This window comes from Falco peregrinus, chromosome 5 (genome assembly GCF_023634155.1).
Source record: "Falco peregrinus isolate bFalPer1 chromosome 5, bFalPer1.pri, whole genome shotgun sequence".
Lineage (NCBI taxonomy): Eukaryota > Metazoa > Chordata > Aves > Falconiformes > Falconidae > Falco > Falco peregrinus.
In genome coordinates, this window is record NC_073725.1 from 39078701 (window position 1) to 39095552 (window position 16852).

Consider the following 16852-nt stretch of genomic DNA (forward strand, 5'->3'; position numbering starts at 1 on the left):
AACAGCGTCACCCATGTTGGCCTGCCCCTTAGTCCTTGATCCATACGCTCTTGACTCATTCTTCATCCACGCCTAGGGACAGCTCAGTACATTCCAGCTTCTTTCTCACATAAAACCCAACTCCACCGCCTCTCCTTGCTGGCCTGTCTTACCTAAAAAGTACACGGCCATCCATGACAGCGTTCCAGTCGTGCCAGCTATCTCACCGTGTCTCTGTAGCTGCACTAGGACCACAGCCCAGCGACCACACACGGAGCTCCGGTTCTCCCCGTTCGTTCCCCGTGCTGCGCGTGCGGTGTACGGGCACTGCAGAGGGAATCGAGCGTGTGGGTGTCCCAGGAGGGGTGCAGGAGGATCCACCACAGCCACACACCCCTGGAGGCAGCTGGCTTTCCGGTACTCATCTTGGGAGACAGCTAAGGAACATACACCGCTGCTCTGGCTGGCCTGGCGTAGCCCCCCAGCTGGATGCGATGGCATGAGCAGTGCCACTCTGGACACCCCACCCCCCCGAGCCCACCGGTGTGAGGCCTGCCTGGCCAAGCCGGCTGGCCGCTGCCTCCCCTGGGCAGGTGGAGCCCACCCCTCCCCAACAGGCCATAGAAGCCAAGCCCTCACACCGGCACCAGCCGCCAAGGCCGCAGTTGATGTGCATTGTACACCTGCTGCTGGCTGCGCCCTTTCCTCGCACCGGTAAAATGGAATTAAAAACAACTCGGGCACCAACATCTGCCACTCGTACCCCCAGGGCGTGATCGCCTCCTGTGGCTCTGCCCCGGTGCTGGCTTGTTCTGTCATTCGCGCCCCCGTGACAGAGCAGCAGCGGCCGGGCGGTCGCACTTCCGCGGCAGCACCTGTCACCGGCCCCCGCCCCACCCCACCGCCCCCCTCCCCACTGCGCCCACCCCCCCCGCCGCCGGGCTGAGGGGCGGGGCGCGGCTGAGGCGGGGCGCTAACGGCCACAGCCCTCCCGCAGCGAGGGCCCGCGGTGGCGGCGCGGTCCCGCCAGGCGGCGCTGTGTGGCCGCCGCCATCGCTGCTCCCCGCAGCTCGGCGGCTGCTCGGGGCCGAGGCGGCTGCGGCGCGGCTTCCCGGGCGCGGGGAGAAGGCCTCGGGCTGGGCCGAGGCGACGGCGGGCGGTGGCGCCGGGTCTCGGCGGCGCCATGGGGAAGCGGGACAACCGGGTGGTGAGTAGCACGGGCGGTCCGGTGGGGAGGTGGCGGCGGGGCCCGGGCCGGCGCGGCGGCCGCCCCCGGGATCCGCCGCGGCGGCGGCAGCTTCGGGCGGGCCCCGTTGGGGAAGCCGCGGGGAGCGGGGCGCTGCCTGAGCGCGGGCAGCCGCGGCGGCCTAGGCAGGCCCGTCCGGCCGCTGCCGTGCCCCGGGCGCGGGGGCGGAAGGGCCGCCGCCCCGCAGCCGCGGGGAAGAGGGGCCCCGTTCGGGCGGGCCTGCGCCTCGGCGGGCGGGAGGCACTCGCGGGCTGGGTACGCGGCGGCGGGGCCGGGGGGCCCCGTGCCGCCAGACAACAAAGGCGGGCCCGTGCCCTGCCGGGCCGCCCGGCCGCGGTGGGCGCCGCGGGGAGCGGGCCTGGGCCGCCCGGGGCGCTGCGGGCCGGGCCGTCCCTCAGCGCGGGCGGGCGAGTCCCCGCCGCCCCCGGGCCGCGCCGCGCCGCCTTGTCAGAGCCGCGGCGGTCGTGGCCGGTGCCCGCTTTGTGATCTGCTGCGTGAAGGTGATTAAGATGCTGGCCGGGTCCTTACAAAGCTACGGTGTTCCCCGTGGGAGCTGCAGCATTCCCTGAAGTAGCTCCGCTCCTCGCGAAGCCGGATTTCCTTAAACTTGGCGTTCCGCGGTACCGGAGCGGTTTGAAATGTGCGAACCCTCGGAGCCAGCCGCCGGGCGGCCACAGATGTGCTCCTACACACCCGGCGGCAGGACCTCACTTTATACTGCTACCGCGTTCATCCCTCTTCGTATTTTTCTTGAAAACTTTTTAATAGCAGTTAGCCATTCACCTTATGCTCATAACTCATTTAGGCACTGTAAATTTACAATTAATGAGCTTTACGAGTAAAACCAAGTCATAGTGTTCTCTACCCACACACCCCCACCTCCCACCCCGCCTTGTCTCTGGTATGTGCTAGGAGTTCATACTCAGATCCATTCAGGGGAATGTCTTTGCTTACCTTGGTGGAATAATACAAAATAGACATGGTGGACATAGTTTGTATATGTGTATTTGTATAATGTATAAAGGCTTTTGATTATTGAGGCATCAAAATAAGTGTACTGAGAAAGTGTGGACAGTGTTAGACTGCAAGACCTGGCCTGTGCTCAAAATGTGTTGCCCTCCCATAATGTTTTTGGGTCTATTTGGGTGTCTTATGTTCTTTCAATGAGACAGTTGGGATGCACCTACCAATGCCAGCAAATCTTTACATTCTTATATAAGGTTCATTATGCTATGACAGCTGCTGGCACAGACAAGTTATAATATAGGAAGGACCCTTCACCTCTGTTCTATGATCGTAAAGCTTCCTACCTGTTGCTTCTTTCCCATGACCCTTTTTAAATACACCATCGTTTTGACAGTTTGGAGATGGAAAATAAATTTAGGTTTTTCATATCTGCAGGATACTTGCAAGGCAGTAATAGCTTGTATCGCTTGCCCAAAGAACCCTAGCTGACTGGAGCCTTATGCTTTTCATAAGCATGAAAGCTATACAACAGATACCTTTTAATAACTGCTTGAGCAAACTGCCAAAAAAAGAAAATGAATGTGCAGACAAGCACTTTCTTTACTGAGGGTGCATTTCTGTGCTCTTTCTGGCGAGTGAGGTGCAGTTTGGCAAAGTAGCGTAAATACTTCTAAGAAACGTTTATTGATAAAGTAATTCTTCATAAATAAACCTATTTGAAATTGCAAGAATGTCTTTTAAGACATCAGTTTCCTAATTGTGGTATATATTTCCTAATCGTGGTGTATATAGAGCAGTATTCGGTCGTTATGCACTTGCTTCTAGAAAGTTAAAGAAGGCCACTTGAATGGAGGAAGGAAGCTTCCTAGCTGCTCATCTGGGATCAGTTTGAGGAAGTAGAAAAACAACACTTGACAGTTCTAGCCTCTTCTGCAGGTAGTGAGTTTTGTTTGGAGGTGGTAAGGTGTTTGTTTCAGGTTAGCTCAGGTAAGAAGGTAGCTAATTTCTATTAAATTTTAATGTTGGGTATAATAATTATGTAAGAAGATAGACCTTTCAGATATAAATTGTTGAATGGTAACTGGAAAGACTTGACTTGCTTTGCTCTCTGGAGTAAGCCAAGTGATTAAGCATGTTGCTGTTGTTTTCTATAGTGGATCTAGTACATTGAAATTACCTTTGTTCCGTGAAAACAGTGTTCAGATACTCTCTTCCAGCGTTGCTAAAGGAGCTCATTTTCTACTTGAAGATGAATTCAAATGCAAATACTTATTTGTCATATAATGAAATGCTAGAGTTAATAATGTGAATACTTATCTCTAAGTGCTGTAACTATTTGAGTGCATACATCCACCAGGCTACAAAAGAAGGTGCCAAGCTGAGGTTCAGCTAGTTTAAATTGGCATACCTCAGCATTTACCTGCCCATGTTAGTTAGTCCCTTTTTGTGTGAAGTAAAGGAACACAGCAAAGCCCCAAGAAATGGCAGCAGACCGCAAAGTTAAGAGTTGCAGAGTCAACCTGAGTCAAAAAATGGTCCACTTGAAAGACCCCTCAGATTGCTTCAGTGTGGTCTAGCTGATGGACCATGAGCCAAACTCCGTGTGGGGACTGTTTCCCTCCGGCCTGCTGCCGCATCCCAGGTAGAGCCTAGAGTCTCTTTTCCAGGACCAAATGTGGTCCCAAGAGCTGCAGGCCATCAGCCTGCTCGCAGTCCAGTCCAGAAACTCAGTGTTGCAGTGTCCGCTGCTTCTGCAGTAGGGGGAACAAGAGAGGAGGCGGCAGCTGCTGTTTTTGACAGCTTTCACAAATGTCCACTTGCTGTGCGTGGTGGTTTCCAAATGCTTACTTTATGGCCTGATAAAAAGCAGTGCGGGCATGTAAGAGCTACTGTGCGTATGGTCAAATCTTTATTTTGAATCTACAAAATGTTGTACTTCAAAAAAAAAAAATAAATCTTGAGCTGGTCAACTAAAGCTAATCATTGACTGTTGGGTCAGTGTTCTTACTGTGGACAGTAAGAACAGCACGTGTTATGTTTTGCAAAAGTAAATTGTGACATGTTGAGAGGATGTAGTGGTAAAGCCTTTGAGGTAAGGGGGTACATGTACATTCCTTTTGCGTAAGTAAAATATTGGTATAAAAATAATAATTGTTTGCTAGTTAAGAGTTTTTTCATTAATTGCTGAGGTGGGTTATGGTTTCTAAGTTTTAAATTAATCTTTTGTAAGCTGTTACATTTTTAGGGTGAATATGAAGAGGCTGCATGGGTTTGGAAAATGGAATACCTCATAAGATATTTAAAAAAAAAAAAAAATTTCCCCCTCCCTAAAATAGCCCTAAATCACAGAATTTTCACACATGCATGACTGTAGCACAGCATCGCCACTTGCTTGTTTTGGTGTTACAGCAAGAAACTTTATGCAGAATTTGTTGAATCTACTGTCATGAATTTGAGCAGAATTTTAAAGGCATAGTAGGATCACTTGTCCCAGAGAGAATATTTCAGCAGTTGTGATACTGTACTCGGTTTGCAAAATCATTGCTCAGGGAGGGGAATTACTGTAAGCAACATAGGCTCTTTGTGGATGAGTTCTTTCTGTCAGTCTCTAACTGAAAGCACATACCTGAGTCTTTCTGCCAGACTGAATCAACTTGGTTTAGTTAAATATTTTATATCTTTAGAAACAAGTCAGAATTATTTTTCAACAAGCGAGAAGAAGTTCCTATGACGAACAAAAAGGACAGATTTTGATATCACAGCGCAGCTAGTGAATTTGATATTTCTTTTTGTTATTTCATATTCAAGGCGTATATGAATCCCATAGCTATGGCCAGAGCGCGAGGTCCTGCCCAGAACTCAGGACCAACGATACAGGACTACTTGAACAGGCCAAGACCAACATGGTAAGTGGCAACAGTTGTCTGTCTGTCCTTCTGACCTTTTGAGAGAAAGATTTGGTCCCTCTTACTAAGATGACAATGGTACCTACCTCCTCCCCAGTAATACATCTTGAAAGATGCCTTGTCTTTGGCCAGGGTGTTCTTTTTCAAATATGTATTTAATCTCCTCTTTTAAAAACAATAGTATTTCATTTTGAATTGCATATTTCTTATTTGTCTTTAAATGTTTTGGCAACAGTTTCTCAGAAGAGGAAAACATCAGTCATTTTGCCTCTTTCACAAATCCTACTACCTAAAGCCTGCAGATATCTATAATTTTTAAACAAAGTAATCTCTAGCAAAAGCTTTTGCTGGTATATTCACAGAACACAGTTTACCCAACAAAATCATCGCTTTGAGATTATCAACAACTTACTTTACATTCAGTCCATTTTGCCTCCTCTCATTAGACATTAGAGAACAGTTCACCTAATTACAAAGTTAGGTTTAGATCTTTCAGAGGGATTTAATTACCATACTTTAAGTTATTACGGTTAGGTTATGATATGCATAACATCTAAGATGCTTTCATTCTTCTTTCTGTTGGAAGTTCAGCCAAAGTTAAACTTGAAAAAAAAACTACAAAAAGTTAGATGCCAAAGAAGGTATTTTTAATTGTGAAAATTGTGATCTATCATCCTTTTTATGTAGGGAAGAAGTGAAAGAACAACTAGAAAAGAAAAAGAAAGGATCCAGGGCTTTGGCTGAGTTTGAAGAAAAGATGAACGAGGTTGGTAATGTTATTAGTATGTTAGTACTTGATTCTTCATATCTTACATACCACTTTTCTTCTGTTATCTTTAACAGCACCAAGTAGCCATTACATTTCACTTCACTCAAGCTTTCAATGAGTAAATATTTTGTCTCATTTGTATCAGAAGTTAAGGTTTACCACTTAACCAGTGAAGAGCTATTCTCAGTTAAGAGAAACACTATATAAAAAGTTTCGACAACTGCTGCTGAATAGAACTTTTTAACTTTTCAAAAATGTAAATACAGTTTACAAATGCATGTGTTTATATTAATAAATGAAACTCATGCACTTTCCAGTATGATAAACTGAAGTCTGTTGGGCTAATCTTCTCTTGTTTAAGGTCACATGATCCGAATATATTTTAAAAACGTGCATTAGTGGAAACGTGTCTTTGGCAAGAAACGTACACATAATATTAGTATGGGAGAAGGCACAAAGAATGGCCTTCAGTACACAGATAAGACTATAAAGCACTTTCTCTCTCATCCTAAGATGATTAATTCCATGCTGGTTCCCTGCTATAAATGCAACCGTTCTGATGCTTGTGTTCAGTACCTACTGGAGATCAGCACAGTGTAAAAGTTTCATGTGTAAGTCCTGTTGTGTATGTAGGAAGAAATTAGTATACAATGAATTAAACTGTTCCTGTTCCTTTTTGGATTCTGGTATCTTGAGCTAAGCTTCAAGCTGTAGTCTCCGTCACTGTGTGTGAGTTTCTAGTTGAAGTAGATTATGCTCCTGCTCTGTTACTGGAAGGGTATAGTACCTGTAGTACTCCTGCTACTACCTTTTTGCCTAAGAAATTATACTGGTATTTGGAGGGTCATGATGTGCTATTCTGAGAGGATTGGTTGTTCTGTGCTCTGCCAATTTTCGCTTGGTGAGTTTGATTTAGTATTTTATTCCTTTCCTGCTTTTATCTTTGCTTTATTATGAAATAATTGGAACTGGCATAGATAGAAGATAACAGCCTTTCAGTATGGCAGAAAGGTAGGAGGGGGTGCAGCAAATAGTGAAATGGCCACGAGTTCTTCCTGAAGCTCTGAAGAATAGATCTCTGAAAGCTGAAAAGATTACAAGTCTCTGAATGAGTTGTGCTCTCTCCTGTTTTACTGACAGATAATTTAAAGAGAGCACCTGCCTAATAAAGCACAGGCTGTTGTTACAGACCCCTCGGGTAGCTCTGGGTAGCTGGTATATCGAAGTACGCGACCCACCGCAGTATTGCGTAGATGGACCATGGAAGCACATGACACACAGCAGTGTATCTGGGCTCAGCAGCACTGGTCAGCTAATTCACCGTATGCTGACTTGGGTTTCTGTGTATCATACTGCATTGCACAGGTATAATCTTGTTTAATTCCAAATTTTTTTCCTGTCCCTTCAGCACAGTATGTGGATTATTGTTGCTTTGCCAATACAATACCAATGCGGCTTCATTGTGAAGAAAGGGAGGATCGGAATAGTAGTAATGAAGAAGGGAGCATGTGGTGTGTCTGACAGGAAGCAGGAATAGCACAGACTGGAGCTAGCAGCCTTTCAGTCTGATGGGGGCAGGTTGGATATTTCCAAGCTCTTGAAGAGGGGATTTTAGGTAGACATAAAGACCTTGTGAGGAATTGAAAAGGAGGAATGAGAGGAGACTTCTATGTGTGCAGTGTGTTTGGCCTAACAAAAGTAAGAGTGTTTCTATGAAGTTTTTCTGGTAGGGTACCCTGGCCTTCTGAAGTGCTGTAGCAAGAACACTGTGCTACAAAAGTAAAAATACCGTAATTAACACCCTCGAAGATAAATTCCAAAGTCCTAAATCCAAAAAACTTGAACATTAAGGTGTGAACTAACATGATATTTTTGATGAATATTATTCTTCTGTAAAATCAAATGCATTATAGCCTTGGTTAACATTATATGTTGTTTATTTTCTGTGGGTTTTGTGAAGGCTATAATACCAGGTAGAGGACAAGATTTCGAAAAAGGCCTCTTAAAAAGACCTATTTGGAAATAACACTTGTGTCACTGTTTCTGTTTGGGGTGTTTGTTTTTTTTTCAGAATTGGAGGAAGGAACTGGAAAAACACAGGGAGAAATTACTGGGTGGAAACGAGAGTTCCTCCAAAAAGAAAGAGGTACGTTATTTTTCAGTTTCATACAGCCTGTGTTCAGAACTGCATTTATCATCGATGCTGCCAGTACAGAATTTCATAAATACATCTTAAAAGCCATCATCAAAGTACATAAACCTAAATGCACAGCAGAAGAACATCATGCCAAAGTAACATTTGTTTTATTCTATTTTTAAGAAAAAGAAAAAGGAAAAGAAGAAATCTAATAGGGTGAGCAAAATTTTCAGTTTTCTGAGCTTTTTTTTGCTTTGGGTTTGTTCCTATTTGTCATTCAAGTTCTCTTGGAAAGAGAGAGTATAACTAATTTTTAATTTAGCTGTTAAAATAACTTGAGAGGGGTGGCGTACATTCTGTACAAGCAGAATTTTACTTCTGCTTAAAGGGAGGAAAAGAGCTTTAAATAGATATCGTTAAAAATGTCAGAAGCTACTTTTTACAGTTTTAATAAATAAAATCTGTAAGACGAGCTGCTTGGAAGTAAAATTTCGTTGATAATACCTTGCAAATTAATAAACTTTAAAGGTAGGGTTTGGAGGGACTTTAGAATATTTGCCAGACAAAATGCTGCATCTCACAAGCTTCACTTTTTGTTGTGTTTGGTCAAGTTGTCTTCATCTTCCTCTTCTTCATCAAGCTCTGATTCTTCCAGCAGTTCATCTGATTCAGAAGATGAGGTAAGAACTAATAGAATCTAATATGTTTTGTTAATGAGGCTTATTAACAGAGATTTTGGTAATATATTTTAGAATATTGTTTGAGGGCTTGGATCGCATAAAACTATTTTTTATGCATTTGATACATATAAAGTTGTGAATTTTAGACATGTATCTCTTCAAGAATTTCTTTGAGGACTATAAATTTTTGGTGCCTGGCTTGTAAACTGGATCAATTTCTGTTTTAACATTGAATTGTATATTTTCTCAATAGAATCCCCCATCTAATCATAAAAATGCAAAAATATCATTTTTACTTTTTAGCAAAAATCTTTATTACAGATAATCAGATTCTACAGCACACATCTAAATAATAAACAGAACCTAGAGAACCTGGATTTTTCACCATTATTTCAATGCAGGAGAGTTATGAAGGTCTTCCTCTTAAGAGAATCTGACTGTAGTGTACTTTATTCCTTCAAGAGAACATGCTAACATGTAGGAATTTGGTGTTCCCTATTCTTTACATTTAATTTAAGTCTTTAATTCTAGTGAGAATAAATTCTTTTTTTCTTTTTTTTTTCCTACAATATTTGTGGATAGGATAAAAAGCAAGGGAAGAAAAGAAGGAAAAAGAAGTACCGCTCCTCACGGAAATCTTCAGCAAGCTCAACTTCTGCATCTGAGTCGGATAGCAAGGTAAATATGCAGATGTGTTACCCTTGGCAAGTTTTCTTGATCTGTGTTATAAAGACATACACGCTTCTGATTTTCACTTACCTGGGTGGGGGTTTTTTATCTTCCAAATTTTAAACCATGCATTCTGTAGCTGAGCTGCACTTGTATCTTCCAGATGCAGTCAGGAATCTACCTCCACTGGTCACAATGCCTGGCAGAAATAATTTGATCTTAGAAAAAGAACATGCTTTATTCCAACAACTTTTAGCTATTTTTCTGAGTTCAGACATAGGCAGCTTTTGTGCTGCTCAAATGTTTAGTTTTACTACTACGTTAGCACTTAATGTTCTGTGAAATTCTTGTGAATATGCTATTTAATTGAACACCATCTGTGAAAATATAGTTATTACAGGCTATCAGTGGCCAAAATACTGCCTTTCCAAGTATCTGTGGACTGTGGATATACGGGCTTACTCAATGAACAAAAAGGTGGAGAAGATACATGAGGCAATTTGTTCTTGTATGTTAGCATTGTTCTGTGTTACACTGGATGGTAATTGTACTTCTTGCCTAAATATTAATAATATAGCAAGTTGTTAAGATTTTATGTGTAGACTTCATCACAGGCTTTCACTGGAATACCTAATTCAGTGTGGTATAAACGTAAGGAATTTGTGCTAATGGAACTTTTAAAACTTTTGCTACATAAAGGGACACAGATCTATTACTGCTGAAATTGGAAGACGGAAGACTCCACGGAAGTATCTTCCTAACTCCTGCCTGATCAGCAGAGATGGGCTTAGAGAGAGAATAAGAACTCCAGACTGTTATATGTGGTTATAGTAGCGATAGCTGGTACCCTTTCCAGAGGCTCTTTACATGTACTGCAAGGACTTTGTTACCTGTTTCCATAAAGACCTTTTTACGCTGCTGGTTCAAGAAATTAGTAGCTGCATCAAAACTATGACTTTTTTCCTGTTAACTGCAAGGTAGAAAGAAAAACTCTGAAGAACGACCTTCAGTAGACTGAAAAAGGCAATGGGTCAAACAGCTTTTGGGATTTCAGCCTTTTTCCTGAAATAGTTTTGTCATGGTTTGTTTTCCTTTCTATTTAGGACAGCACAAAAAAGAAAAGGTCGAAAGAAGATTATGAAAAAGAGAAGGTATTTTTACTCTTTAAATACTTGCATGAGAACTGCATTTTATGTACGCACTTTTTTAAAAAAATCTTTAATATTGAATGCTTCAATTTACACCTATGGAAATTTTCTGTCCAAAGCTACACAGTCAGAAGGTATTCAGTACCCCAGTTTGACTTAGACTATTAGTTGGGATCAGCTCCTGTTTTAATAATTCTTGTTAGTGGAAACTGCTGGATCTGTTCATGTTATGAAGGTAAATGAAAAAAAGTATCTGATCTGCTGTAAGTAGATCAGCTGCATTTCATTATTTTGGGTTTTATCATGAGCAGTCACATTGAGCTAAAAATACGTGTGGTGATATTTCAGTGGCATGCCTGGTAGGATACTGGCTGGTTGCTGTAAATTAAGGAATGTTGAGCAGAGGATATATTTATCTAAATGTAGTCATAATTGCAAATATTGTACTTACGACAGCTTTGAAAAATTGCAGAGAAAAATGTATATTGGCTTAAGAAAAAATTATCTTATTCTGTCTTTGAGCATGAAAACCCTCTCTCCTTTCTGCTGCCACCTCACCATTTTGTCCACACATCTGAGGACTTTCTTCTGTTTAATGCACATAATCTTGTTGACCTAAGTTAGTTTACACATCGGGTAGAAATAACAATGCTTTCAGAGTCCTCCCTAGTCTTTCTCTCCAGTTACCTCTCTTATCACATTGGCCTCTACCATCCCAGTCAACAGTATTGACTTTGATGTACAAATTCTCGGTTGTGTAAGGCGAATGTGTCAATACATTTATTCCATCACCACCCTCCGTGCTGCTGCTTCCATTTCACAGAGTTTCCATTTCCCATCAACTCCTTTTAACTTCTAGGTAGCTTTGATTCAAAGACCAAGTGTCTACCAGAACCCCTTACTGTAATGCTGCTTTCACACATCCTCTGAAAGCAAAGGGCCTTTGGGGACTAGAGGTCTTCTACCTGAAGATCCCCCATTCTTCAAATGTGTTGCATCATGTCTACTTTTCCTGAGTACTTTTGGGAAAGGATTGTGGTACCTACAATAGACTAAATAGCACAACTGAGATGTGTGATCGTACCTTGCAAAAAGTTGATTAGCAAGAAATTGTTTTCAGTCTCTGGCCTTAGAAACCGAATGGAAGAAACTGGCTTCAGTCTTAGGAACACCTTGCCTGGTCCAGAGGAAAGGTGGGGGAGTTGAAAAGTAGCTCATCAGAGCAGTCATGCAGCATCAAGATTGTAAAAATAAAGTCTGTCCTTTCAATGTACCGAGATTATAAAGTGTTGAAGTGCAGCTGGCAGGGACAGCTTTTCCCAATGGGAGACAGATATAGAGGGAGCTTTTTCTTTTAATCAACAAAGCAAGAGTCTGAAACCGCAACATTTGTATGTGCGTTTTGAGACATCTTAATTTACTCGGTATCTGGAAGTGGTGAAACATTTTATTTTCAAACGTTTACTCCTTCATGTGTTATTCTTTAAAATAAGAGACTATACTGTAGTAGTATTGCTCTCACTTATAGAAGGCTGCTGTATCTTGGTAACAAGAGAAAGGAATATACAGAAAAAGGATTATTTCCACTAAAAGCATTTTAACAGTTGGTAGGGTAATTTGTTGATGATTAGTAATTTGTCAACAATATTGTCAACAATATTTAACAATATTTCGCAACTTAGAAATAATATTTCAATTTTAAGTTTTAAGCAGAAGTTCTACAAAATTTGAAAGGCCTGACTTTACTCACCAATACATTACTTTGTGTAGGAAGGCAAAAGTCACCACAGGAAAAGGAAGAAAGCCGATCGCGGTGATGGACCTTTATCATCAGACTCCTTATCAGAATCAGATCAGACAGAGGAGGTCAGTATGAAACCTCAGTTTCAGATGTGATAATGCTTTAGCTTACTGATTCGCATGAGTCAGTGAACAAACCAGCTTAGATTTAATCTGTTGTTGAAACTGTTCTGCTCTGTGCAGTTGAATTCAAGAGCAGCACATTCAAAGTTGTTTGTGGTTTTTTATCTTTAATAAAAAATTTTACTAGAATTTTAATACAATTCCTATTACTTATAAGTAAATTAGAATTAACTTTCTTGAAAACTTTCAACTTTTAATGGATATTTTAGAGCTCAATGAAATGAGGTTTAAGTGATTGGTGTGGTGTCCTTCACAAGAAATCTGCCAATCTATTCAAAATCATAAGAGAGAAATGAAGATGTCTAAAATGTTTTGGCTCCCTTTTCTAGTGAATTAGAAAATTTTGAACATAATAACCTTACTCTCACCCTTGTGTATATCTACTTTGAGGATCTGTATTCTTGTAGGATTACAACATTTGGGAAGGTTCCAATGTGGTTTTTTTTCATTAAGAATTTTTGCAACGTTATTGGCTTAGTAATTTTACCTTTATATCTCTGCTGTGTCTTGTTCTGCTGTGTATTAAAAGCGGAGTGTGTTTCCCAAATCATATGTGTAGGGTAATGTGTATTCCAGAACATAGCACAGAACAGATAACCAGTGTTTCTTCAGTATGTTTTACCGCTGTTGTGCCATCATTAATTTATATGCAACAAAACCTCAAACTTTTATTTAAAACAGCACTTCCAAAGCTGCTTTTCCATTACATTAGATTTAATTCTTTTCAGGTGCAAGTGAAAAAGAAGAAAAACAATGAGGAAAAAGAGAAAACAGCAAGTATCCTTCTTACACATACTGTAGTCTTAGGGTATAAATATTCTGTACTTGATTAGTTTCCAGTTTCACGTTTTTCAGTAATACAGATGTCTTATCACAAAAGTCTACTGTCACATGAATTTAAATTAACAATTTCTCTATTTACCTGCTGAAGTCACTTTTTCAGTTGTTGAATTAAAGGAAGGATTTTTCACAGAGATACGTGATTTGAGATTTGTGTAAGTTTAACGCTTACTGTAGCATATATTTTACTGTATCAACCTACTAGAACTAGTCATCTGTGTGGTATTGGGTAGGGTAGCAGTTTGCCACACAGCCATCAGTGCTGCTTTTTTGTCAGTGTCGTGCATAATTCTTCCATGCTAAGCCCCCTCTACCAGACCGTGAAAAGGGCCTTAGGATGTAATCGCTGCAACATCTACACGAATATAATTCTTCCCCCAACCAAATAAAAAGCTGTCAACAACCTATTACTTTTCTTAATTTTGTCCATTTGTTTCTGTTGGTAAAAGTGAGAGGAAGGTTCAGCAGTGATGTATATACAACTCAAATTCATGACATACACCTGAGGATCCTCAGTTAGGAGTATAGTGATTCTGAGATCCTAAATGTCTGGCAGAGATGTCTGTATCTTTCCATCTCCTGTGTCAGCAGCAGTGCTCCTAATCGGACATCTCAGCTGTCTAGATGAGTTAGCGTGAAGGGAAGGTTTAGGTTTACATTAGTCGCCTAAAAATACAAGCATAGGAGTGTCAGTGATAATACACATTGTCCATAGTACTTGTTTGGTTTTTCATAATCATATAAGTTGTTTGCCATGAAATTTCTAGTGATACAAAGCTTTCATACCAGGATTTTTTTTGCTTACATAATGTCACATCTGTTTACAAATTCCAGTTCAAATTCTGCTTTCAAAAAGACAGAATTGCATCTCTCAGCTTCTGTATTACAGTGATCAGGTTAATATCTCCAGGACTGAATCCAGTAGGGTTAATTGAGTGTATTCATATTTACAATTGAGATCATAATTGTTTTATTTTAAATGATGTGCAAGTGCTGGAGATTCTAGCCAAATGTGGTTGAACTATTTAATTGTGCACAGTAAAAGCAAGCACGCACTTTAGAATCTGTAAACATTCTAGTTACTCCCACATATATAAGTTGTCACTGCTTGTCAAAGCACTTCCTTAGTACTTTCTCAGAAATCTATAAAGCACTGAAAATCATCTAAAAGATTAGAAAATGTAATAGTGATGGTGATAAGGGGTGTGAAATAGCCAGACCATGATGGAGATAAATTGAAGACTGCTTATTAATAGTACAAATTACTGGGTAAAATACACATTTTCTTTCTGTGATCTCTCAGTAGGCTTTTACAGAAATCTCTTAGGAAATCTTTGTTAAGATACCCTTTCTGTGCTCTCATTTTGCACTAGCAGAATTTCATAGACGGCAATTTTATTATACAATAGCTTCAATTTAATTTTATTATTTTTTAGGATAAAGCAAAAAAGAGAAAGAAGCACAAGAAACATGGTAAAAAGAAGAAAAAGAAGATTGCTGGTTCAAATTCGGATTCAGAATAATAATAATAAAAAAAGACTATCAACAGAAGTGCAATGACTGAAGGAAACTTAAACTGTGAAATGACAGCAAACTTTACCAAACTGCATGAGTTTTCCTGTGTTTTAGAAATATTCATAATCTTTCAGTAGCCAGCCAGATGCAGCTGTGCTGGGAAAGACCATTGTTATTGCCTGCTGCTTAATACATGAGGTACAACTTCTATAAAATTGCAGTAAGCAGTGTTAGATGTTTGAAACCGTATGAGATGGTAGTCCAGCAGAGATGTAAAATATCGGAAAATAAAAGTTGAACTTTTTAGATAGTAAGAGTAGTCTTTTAAAGCATTAGTAATAGTCTTTATTTGTAAATCTGGACAAAGAAAATCCCAAGTTCATCCTGCAGGTTAATATTATACATAAACTATTACATGCTGGTGTCTGCTAATGGCATTTACAAAATGGGAAATTAATGATAACATTTAAAATGCTGCCTTTGTAGAAATGTTTATGATCTGCCCCATTACCATCTTCATGCTTACGAGAAAGGGAATGCTACAATTTTGGCTGACCGCATAGGGTGCCTTTGCCTTTGATTCTTGCAAATCTGCTATTCTTAATCCACGCAGCATCTCTGATTCTAGGGAGGCCAGAACTATTGTCAGCAGACTTCTTCTGAATAAGCAGTTCTGTGCTTCTAAGCATGTGCTTCTGCATTAAGCAAGAGCAATGACATTTTGCAGTATAACTGACGTTCGAAACCTGAAGATTTTACCTCTGCTTCTTTGAAATAGTGATAGCTTTTTGCTAGTAAGTATGCATATTTCATTTAACATAATTTTGGGTTAGTTGAATACTTCTTGCAAACACTGGGAGCTTTCTTTGCATTATCTTTAGAATTGTTTTGCATGATTTGTACCATTTTTAAATTAACGAAATGCAGGTAATCGTTTGTTGTAACCAGTTCTATGAATTATGTTCCACATGCAGAGTTTCATGTATGTACTTAGTTACTCTTATAGTTAAGTTCATTGCTGTGTTTAAGTGCACACTTGAAGATACTTAGCATGTAAAAAGCGGGGTTTTGATACCTTAACAGCTTCATATTGAAGCTGATTTTACTCTAAGCAAGTTCAGTGGCAGACCTGTTACATGATGTGTCCTGTTAGATAACTACTGCCAGAATCTCATTAAAGATACTGTTTAAACAGTTTGTATTTATATTTTTGTACTTGAGGGCTACAGAATGTTGACTAAATCAGAAAGCTGATTTACTTTTAAATTAGTTGCTTTAGAAATTGAAAAAAAGCTTTTGTAAATTAAACGTGCACACAAGAAAACACAAGCAACCATTTGATTTTAGTTTTTACATGAAATTCTCATAGTACCTTCCACTGAAGTACCTATCGCTGGGCTTCCATTTAGTTAAGAACGGCCTGTCCCTCCTCTATGGTCAGCTGTAGATTTTGCTCTTGATCCGCCCCTTTTTTTCGTTGTGCAGGTGCTAACTTAGAACTTAACCTCTGTTGCATACAGATGTTTCTCAAATATTGTATTGCCAAGAATTGCAAGACCTTTAAGACCTTGATGGTTAGTCTGCAAACCATAACCAAAAACGGGGGGGAGAAAGGTGATTTCATATTGGCATTCTACAGAGAAATTGACTTCAAGTTCTTGAGAAAATACAACTGTTGAGTCGCAGCAATGTCCCTCTAGACTGTAGTAAGAATATGTTGATCAGATACTTTATACTGATGGGCTTGATGTTACTGATTCTAGATGCTGTTTTGCCAGTGACGTTGTAAAGACAAGGTGAAGTGAACAGTAGGGGTTTGATTAGGGTTTGTGTTTGATTTTTTGGGGGTGGTTTTCTTTTTGAGTCATGGTGTTGCAGTTTTGGTAAAAGAACTTGTAATGAACCATAGCGTAAATGCTGTGTCCTGTGTGATACCGTAATTGACTTCTACACAGCCACCTGCAACGGAAAGAAATAAAAATGGAAATGAGCCCCAGTCTTCCAAATTGTAAGCTGGTATGTCATTTTAATTGCCTGAATCTAACGTGTGTGTTCTGGTCAGCTGCGGGCTTCA

At 40.7% G+C, this 16852-nt stretch overlaps 1 protein-coding gene across 4 annotated transcripts; it reads left to right on the forward strand.

Annotated features, from left to right (window-relative positions):
- Positions 1-1005: 1005 nt before the first annotated feature.
- On the forward strand, positions 1006-16774 carry FAM133B (family with sequence similarity 133 member B). 4 transcript variants are annotated; one of them, XM_055805962.1, is made up of 12 exons: positions 1006-1186; positions 5000-5097; positions 5785-5863; positions 7938-8012; positions 8187-8219; positions 8615-8683; positions 9266-9361; positions 10456-10503; positions 12271-12366; positions 13152-13200; positions 13355-13418; positions 14700-16774. In XM_055805962.1, the coding sequence occupies exons 1-12, from the start codon at positions 1163-1165 to the stop codon at positions 14821-14823; spliced, it is 855 nt and encodes a 284-aa protein (XP_055661937.1). In that variant the 5' UTR covers positions 1006-1162; the 3' UTR covers positions 14824-16774. The 4 variants fall into 4 exon arrangements, with proteins under 4 accessions (XP_055661937.1, XP_055661940.1, XP_055661941.1 ...); XM_055805966.1 differs by lacking the exon at positions 13355-13418 and having other exon boundaries at positions 1008-1186; positions 14700-14907; XM_055805964.1 differs by lacking the exon at positions 13355-13418 and having other exon boundaries at positions 1009-1186; positions 13152-13196.
- Positions 16775-16852: the final 78 nt, after the last annotated feature.